We start from the raw sequence: 7639 nt of genomic DNA, 5'->3' as shown, positions 1-7639 counted from the left end.
CCCCCCCCCCGTGGCCCCCCGGCCACCACCCAGTGCCACTGTGCTGGGCTGAATGGGGTTGACTCATGCAAGAGCAAGGACCGGCTGGTAATTAAGCTGCCAATCAAGCGGCTGAGGTTGCTTTTTCATTAGCTTGCTGTAAATTATAAAGCAAATTCTCTGGGTATGTATTATAAATAAAATCACAGCGGGGCCTCATGAACCAGTGTGACATCACCGAGGAATTAGGGATAAAAGACACGGCTAGGCTAAAAATAATATAGGGTACGGTCATTTGTTTTTCTTTAAAATAAAGGCCTTACTATTAAAATGGAAATAATTGCAGATATAATTTACTTTTTCACCAGTCCCAGTGCTCTTGCTTTGTTTTTGAGATTTTTTTTTTTATTCGGCTGAGCTGCTGGTTTTAAATTGTGCCAGATGCCCTGCCTGCAGGGTCCCGAGCCCAAGCCTTCAGCACAATCCCATTCCTGGCTCTGTGCTGAGGATGGGACTCGAGCTTCTCCAGTTCCTCGAGTGCATTAGAAGATCCTACCTTGAGATGTTCACAGTTTAGGGAGTCCACTTTGCTTTCCTGTATAGCAACCTGACAGTGGACACTATCCTGCCATCCTTACAACATCCTTACAAGAGGGAAATGAAAGCCTGAGCCCTGAACTGCAGCCAAGTCCAAAAATAAAATTAGATGCAAATTAAAACTTGCAGAAACATTTGCTGATCTTAGATATTTTTTTTTTTAAGTTCTCGGTGTGTTTTTGTAATCATTTTGACTACTGAAATGGATCCTGGCCCCCAAATCCTGCTGTCATCATCCCTAGCAATTACAAGGATTTTTGAAATGGTTTTCTTTTTTTTTCCAGAGTTAACCCTTTGCAGTGAGCGCAAGGGCGGACAGGTTTGCCTGCGAGACAGGGTTGTGGCATCGCCATGGGATGGAGAGTTGGGGCTTTGTGCTGGGAGTTTCCCAGGAGGGAGGTGTGGGAAGTGCCATTTGGGCTGGCCAGGGGCACATGGTGCAGGGCAGCTTTCAGCAGCCCGAGGAAGCAAGCTGTTCCCTAATCCAGCTGATTTCTCTCTCCTTTCCTATTTCTTTTTTTCCCCCAGGTCGGACAAAACCCTACAGGACATAGTGTACAAACTGGTCCCGGGGCTTTTCAAAGGTACAGCCATGGACAATTATAATTGTGTGGGTTTGGGGTTGTTTGTAACTCGCTCCCACCCACCAGTGAAACCGGTCCCCCGGATTTTGCACTGCCCACGCACGCCCCTGCCCGTGTAATGGGGACAGCAGGAAAATGCATGGTGTGAATGGACAGGGATGGGTCCGTCCGGATAGTGCCCATCCCACACTCCGGCAGCCCGGGGGCTGCTGCTGGGGGGAACCACGAAAAGCAAAGCTGGGAGCAGGAGCCGTGGATTTGCTCTCCAAGTGCCTGCCCATCCTCGGGGGAAAAAGTGTGGGGGTCTGCAGGTGTGGAAAGACTGAGGACAGTCGAGCCGCCATAAAGGCATTCTCACAGCAGCAGATTTGCAGCCGCTCCAAGGGTTTTACTGGTACGACTTGATTGCTCTCGCTAAAGCGACTGCTCTCCTACGGGTCCGTCTGCACCAGGCAGCTCGTGCTCGAGCTGCCGGCGGGGAGCAGGCGCTTGGCAGTCCGGGGCTTCCTCTTGCTCCCCTCTTTGCACCCATCTCCCCCTTGGTGTGATTTTTTTCCCCCCTCACCTTCCTCCTCCCTTCTCCCACAGATGAGATGAAGAGGCGGCGCGACTTCTACGCAGCCTACCCCATGGCAGAGGGTAAGTGTCAGCCCCGGGGACCCCCCCTCACCCTGGCTGTGCCTCCCCGCAACGGCTCAGCCTCTCCCTCCCTCTGCTCCCGCAGTCCCCAATGGGTCCAATGAAGATCGCGGGGAAGTCTCCGAGCAGGACAAGGGGAACCTGACGGATGATGAGATCGTTAGCCTGTCCATAGAGTTTTACGAAGGGTCAAGGTACCTTTTTCTGGCTGCTCCTAAGCCTCTGCCTGGGTTTGGGGTTGTGAATAAACTCTCGTCCTCTCTTCCCGCTCTGGAGACGGAGCTGAGATGTGAGGTGGTGGTGGCTGACACAGCCCCTGCTTGGAGCTCAGTGTCTCCTGGGGTTCTTGAATGGACGGAGGAGCAACCCAAAACCCATCTGTTCTGGTTCCCCATCCTGCATCCTCCGTGGGTGCTTGCTATGGCAGTGGGGTCCCCGCATCACCGCTCCCCGGGCAGGCAGGGCAAGGCTCCTTCCCAGGCAGCAGAGCCCAAGGGCTGCCGCATCCCTGGTGCCGGTGGTGGCCTCCAAGGATGTGATTGGCATCTGGAGCAGCAGTTCAGTTCAGAGGCGGCAGCCCGGGCAGTGGTTGCAGCGTGCTGGATTGGAAATGCAGCAGCTTGGGCATGTACATGGTCGGGGTGGCCAAGCCAGAGCTTGGCTGAAGGTCACTGGATGTTCCCCTTGCAGCCGCTCCATGGATGGCCTTTCTGATGGGTTATTTTTCCTCTCCGCCTTGTTATTCCTCCATAAACTTTGTCCTGTGTTTGCTTTCCTCCCCCCAGAGAGGAGAAGAAAGGGACCGTTGAGAATGGGGACCTGGAGAAGGAGAAGGTGAGTGTGGTGGGACCATGGCATGGAGAGCTCCATGTCCAGCTGCCTCCTGGGCTTTTGGGGTGTGGGGGCGGACCGGAGGGCACCCCCAAACCGTCTGCTGAAGGAGGTGGGAACTGCCCATTAATTGCATGGCGGACTCTCAGCAACGCCTCTCCCCCCGGCCCCCTCCCGCTGCGTCCCCAGAAGAACGGGGTGCGGTTCCTGCGCTGTCCCGCCGCGATGACCGTCATGCACCTGGCCAAGTTCCTCCGCAACAAGATGGACGTTCCCAGCAAGTACAAGGTGAGCGTGTCCCTGGGGTGCGCTCGCTGCCCGGCTTTCGGTGCACTCTGGTGGGCTCAGAGGGGCCGATGCCATTTTGGCCATCCCATATTGCATCCCACGCTGCAAATATGCCGTGCTTTTCTTGGTCCTGAATATCACGGCTCTGCTTTGTGCAGCCCAGGCTTTGCCTCCCCAGTGAGTGGGCGCTGGGGCAGGATCCGTCCCTTATGGCGTGTTGCATGTAAACTGAATTTGCTCCAGTTTCTGGCAAGGGCAGTGCTGGGAGCCCTGGCAGACCCCTGCTCTGGGAGAGGCACTCGGGGATGGAAAAGCCCCGATGCCCCATAAGCAGCTCTGGGGGGGGGCTGGTTGTGCCTCTGCCCTCGTGTCGGGGGACTGACACTGTCCCCTGCCCCAGGTGGAAGTCCTCTACGAAGACGAGCCCCTCAAGGAGTATTACACCCTGATGGACATTGCCTACATCTATCCCTGGAGGAGGGTAAGCGGAACTGCCTCCTTCCCTGCCGTGGGCACCGGCACTGGGGCTTGTCTCGGAGAAAAGCTCGGAAAAGCAGTCCTTTAGGGGAAGGCTAAAATCATTAAAAGGCTTTAAAACTGAAAAAAATTGAAGAACTTACTTAAAAATTACAAAATTGAAAAAACTTAATTGAAAAGCTTAAAAATTGGAGAGCTTAAAAATTTGAGCACTTCAACAAATTAAAACCCTGGATGCCCCCTCCTTACCAAGGTGTTTGTTCCAGATGTGATTTTTTAGGAGGCCGGGGGGGCTGCACCTGCTTTTCTCCCCCTTTCTCCAGGGCAGGCAGGAGGGCTGGTGGCCAGCACCCGGCCGTGCTGCCACCGTGGGCAGCCGGTGATGCGGTGCACGCCGGTGCCGTCGTGGCACGGGGTGCCACGGGTTGCCGGGTGCCATGCGTCTGCCCTTCTCCCGCTTGCAGAACGGGCCCCTGCCGCTGAAATACCGCGTCCAACCCGCCTGCAAACGGCTCAAGCTGTCCCAGCCGGCCACCTCCGAGTGCACCAACACCAGCGGCGCCTCTGAGTGCGAGTCGGTCAGCGACAAAGCCCACAGCCCCGCCACGCTGCCCGCCACCTCCTCCTCCCTGCCCAGTCCCGGTACCCCATCCCACGGCTCGCCCAGTTCCACCGCCGGCAGCGGCCCCGCCGGTACCGGCACCGCGCTCAACGGCACCTCGAACTGCCACCCGCTGCCGCCCGCCGCCAGCCGGTGCCGCAAAACGACTGTCAATGGCAGCACGGCCTCCGCCTTGACCTAAACAATGACGAAACAGGGACTCCTGGCTGGGTTTTATATATCTATATATATTATATATATACATATATAAATATATATGTGTACATAGGGAGAAAAAAAAATTATACATACTTATTTTCTATTGATTGACCAGATTAATTTAAAATGCAGATAAGACACATAAATGTGGTTGAATATTTTTAAATGTTTTTTGTTTTGTTTTTTTTTTTTAATTTTTGTTTTAACTTATGTAAGCTGCATGCCAGAGCTGGGAGCCATGCAGGCGCTGCCGCCTTCCTTGCTCGTTTTCTCTAACGCTTTTCACTCTCCTCCCCATCCCTCTCCCCTCGCGCCTGCTCGGAGCGAGACGGGGCTGTGAGCGTGGACTCCCGGCTGCACAGGTAAGGGCCAAGCACAGGTAAGGGCCAAGCACAGAAGCCAAAAAACTGCCCCCCAGCCCCGCCATGCCCTGTGATTTTTTGCTTTTTTGTGTTTAGTTGGGGATTCTATGGCACCAGGTTTGATAACGTGGAGCCTGTGGCCAGCTGGGACCAGTGGTCCATTTGTTGGCATCGAGCATCACTTGCCAGTGTTGCCCCCCCTTAGCTTTGCCTTGCCGTACACGTTTCTGTCTCTTTTTTGCTTTCCCTGTGTGGTCTCTGGATGGTGTTTCAGGCTCTGATCTAGCAAAGCCTCACACAGACGCTTCCCTTTATGCACAGTAAGTAGTTTGTTTTTTGGTTTTTTTCCCCCCAGCTTAAAAAAACTATGCTTGCAACTTGGTGGTGAAGGGCCAGCCGTACCGGGGGTGGGAGCACAAGCCCCACTGAATATTGGTTTCTCCTCCCCGGGGCAGACGGGCAGCGCTGGGTGCCAACAGCTCTGGACGCTGATGGGAAATTTTGGCTGGGGGCATCTAAATGGTTGGGGGCTGCTTTGGCAGCACTGGGTGAGTCTGCGTGGAACCCAGGGGCTTCAAATGCCACTGCCCTGCCCAGGCAGGGAGGGGGTGCACAGGACCCCCACGTTGCTGGCTCCCCACTCACCTCCATGGCTTCAACGCCACATTTCAGAGCATTTATTTTTGTTCCCCCCTGTCCTTCCTACCTTCTCCTGTCCCCACATTGGGTTTTTAAAAAAATAAAATAAAAAAAATAAGACTACAGTGCCTTTAGCCAGGAGGCTTCGGTGAGGGGCAAGCGTGGGAAAGTGCTGCCATATTTTGGGCAGGAGCGGCGCGGCACCGGTATTGCCGGCTGCCCGCGTGCTCCGGGGAAGGGACCAACTTTGTACATTGACAAAAAAAAAAAAAGCACATGAACCCCGGGGAGCACAGACCCCGGGGGTTTCTCTCTTACCCTTGCTGGGGAAGGGGGTGAATGACAAAAAATAAGCAAGTGCCTGCAGTGCGCGGATGGCACCCCATGGCCAGGCAGCGGCTACGGCCGCCCACGACGGCACGGTGAGAACCAAAGGAAAGCGGCACGGGAATTGTATGAACAGCCCAACTCCAAAGGTCAGGAAACATGGGATGTTGTTATTGTATTTTTTAAATTTTTTTTTTAATGATTTTTTTTTTTTTTTTAAGTACTTGCACCCCCATCACGGACTTGACAGTGGCACCTTCGCTATAGCACAGCCCTGGGCTCTGCTGCCCGCCGGGCACTGGGGATGGGACCCGGGAAGGTCCCCGCGGGGCCCCTTTTGTTTCTCTCTTCCCCATCCCCGGGCTGGGGCTGGACGAGGGGCTCGAAACGTGTTGGGGGGCTGCATTTGTCTCGACTTTGACACCCCTTTTCTCCTTGTAAATAGGCCAAAATGGACTGAGGGAGGCAGCTGAAGTGCCTCGGTCTGGGGTTTGTGTGGGGCTCTTGGGGGGGGTTGTTTTGTTTTCTGTTTTTTCCTATATGGTACAAACCAAATTGCTCTGTATGTTTGCATCCTGTATGATGTTTTAATGTCTTGTAATATATTCTGATATTCATATATTGTTATTGGTTAAACATTTGTATAACTATACAGCTTTGTAAATGTAATAAATGCTGCAGACTGTCATTCCCTTCGTCCGCCTGTACAGATGCATCCGCCCGGGTCCCTCTGTCCTGCATCCCGGTGGGCACCCACAGCTCTGGCAATGCAAACCCACTCCTGAAAGTCCCATTATCCAGTGGATTATTTTTTTCCCCAGCCAATGCTGAGCCTTCGTTATCCCTGGCAGGGTCCCAGCCAAGCAGAAGGCAAAATTGCTGCCCCCGTGGTGGGGTGAGGCTGGTTTGCTGCAGCTGGTGGCAGCCCTCAGAGCTCAGTAATTAAGGTTAATTGGGGTGGGAGCCAAGCATCTCCTCCCAAACCCAAGAGAGGACTCAACATCCCCGTGGTCCCGAGCTCCCGTGGGCTCCGTGACCTCCATCCCTGTGGGGTGCAGCCGTGTCAGGGTTTTGCAGAGAGCTGGGCTCTCTGCACGGCCTCTTCTTTGTGGGTGCCGTCGCAATAGGGGGGGGAGCGGGTGCGCTTGCACCCACACAGCCAGACCGTCTTGTCCTCCTCCGGGATGAAGCGCAGCGGGGAGATTCCCGGCGCCGCTTTCCTGTGGGCCCCGTCACAGAAAGGCTGCGAAGCAAAGGGGGAAGAGGTAAAGGGGGGGATTTTGGGGTGCTGGGGGGTGCCTGGCTGGACTGGGGGCTGCGCTGTTGCACCCCGCTGGGCATGAAGCACCATGCTGTTGCACCAAGACCCCTCTCCCCCCCCCCGGCTGCATGCATCCCCCGGGAATTGGGGTGCTGCAGGAGCACCCAGGAGGGCAACAGCATCTCTTCCCCCCCACAAAGCCCTCCCCTGGCCCGGGGGGGGTCCCCGTGAGACCGGTCCTGCCCCATCCCCGTCCGCATCCCCCCGTGTATCCCAGCCTGGGGGGGGGTCCGGGGGGTCCGTGTCCCCCCCCGGTTCCCGGTCCGACCTGGTTCTTGCTGTGCCCGCAGGCGCACCAGGCGTATTTCTTCCCCGCCTTCAGCTCCACCGGGAACGGCTGCTTGGCGGCGATCACCGGCTGCGGGGGGGCCGAATACCGTCGTCCCTGGGGGGCTGAGAAAAGCGAAGGGATCTGCAAAACCCCCGGCGAATCCCGGCACCGGCGGAGACCCCCGCTTCCCTCCCGCCGCCCGCCGTTCCCCGCGATCCTCATCAGTGTCACAAGCGCAGCCGGTCTCAGCAGCGGCATGGCCCAACTCAATCCCCCCCCCCCAACACCACCGTTAACCGGGTCACCTTCCCCGGGACCGGCTCCCCCGCCCCGGCCCCGCCGGAAGAGCCGAGGCCGGCGGGCTCGGCGGGAGCTCGGTTGCTCGCTGCAGAAAGGTTCCCACTTCCACGGATGCTCCCACGGATCCTTGAAGCCCAGCCCGGGGCGTCCGATCGACCCCGGGCTGTGGGTCTGCAGAGCCCTTTGGTGCTGCCCGCCCCCCCC

At 56.4% G+C, this 7639-nt stretch overlaps 2 protein-coding genes across 2 annotated transcripts in view; one reads left to right on the top strand and one right to left on the bottom strand.

The window, feature by feature from the left end:
• Positions 1–4198, top strand: part of PCGF2 (polycomb group ring finger 2) — a 5927-nt gene extending 1729 nt beyond the window's left edge. Inside the window, exons 3-9 of the mRNA XM_010585690.1 lie at positions 1105–1160; positions 1749–1799; positions 1885–1993; positions 2585–2633; positions 2820–2918; positions 3319–3399; positions 3860–4198. Of these exons, the coding sequence (XP_010583992.1) occupies positions 1105–1160; positions 1749–1799; positions 1885–1993; positions 2585–2633; positions 2820–2918; positions 3319–3399; positions 3860–4198 (784 nt within the window). The remainder of the gene's footprint in view (positions 1–1104; positions 1161–1748; positions 1800–1884; positions 1994–2584; positions 2634–2819; positions 2919–3318; positions 3400–3859) is intronic.
• A 2408-nt stretch (positions 4199–6606) lies between these two features.
• CISD3 (CDGSH iron sulfur domain 3) lies at positions 6607–7393 on the bottom strand. The gene is made up of 2 exons (XM_010585689.1): positions 7133–7393; positions 6607–6786 (listed from the first exon to the last, which is right to left on the bottom strand). Exons 1-2 carry the CDS (start codon positions 7391–7393, stop codon positions 6607–6609), a joined length of 441 nt encoding a protein of 146 aa, XP_010583991.1.
• Positions 7394–7639: the final 246 nt, after the last annotated feature.

The sequence above is a fragment of the Haliaeetus leucocephalus genome, unplaced genomic scaffold (assembly GCF_000737465.1).
Source record: "Haliaeetus leucocephalus isolate CR32 unplaced genomic scaffold, Haliaeetus_leucocephalus-4.0 Scaffold110, whole genome shotgun sequence".
Lineage (NCBI taxonomy): Eukaryota > Metazoa > Chordata > Aves > Accipitriformes > Accipitridae > Haliaeetus > Haliaeetus leucocephalus.
This window is presented reverse-complemented; position numbering and strand designations above follow the sequence as displayed.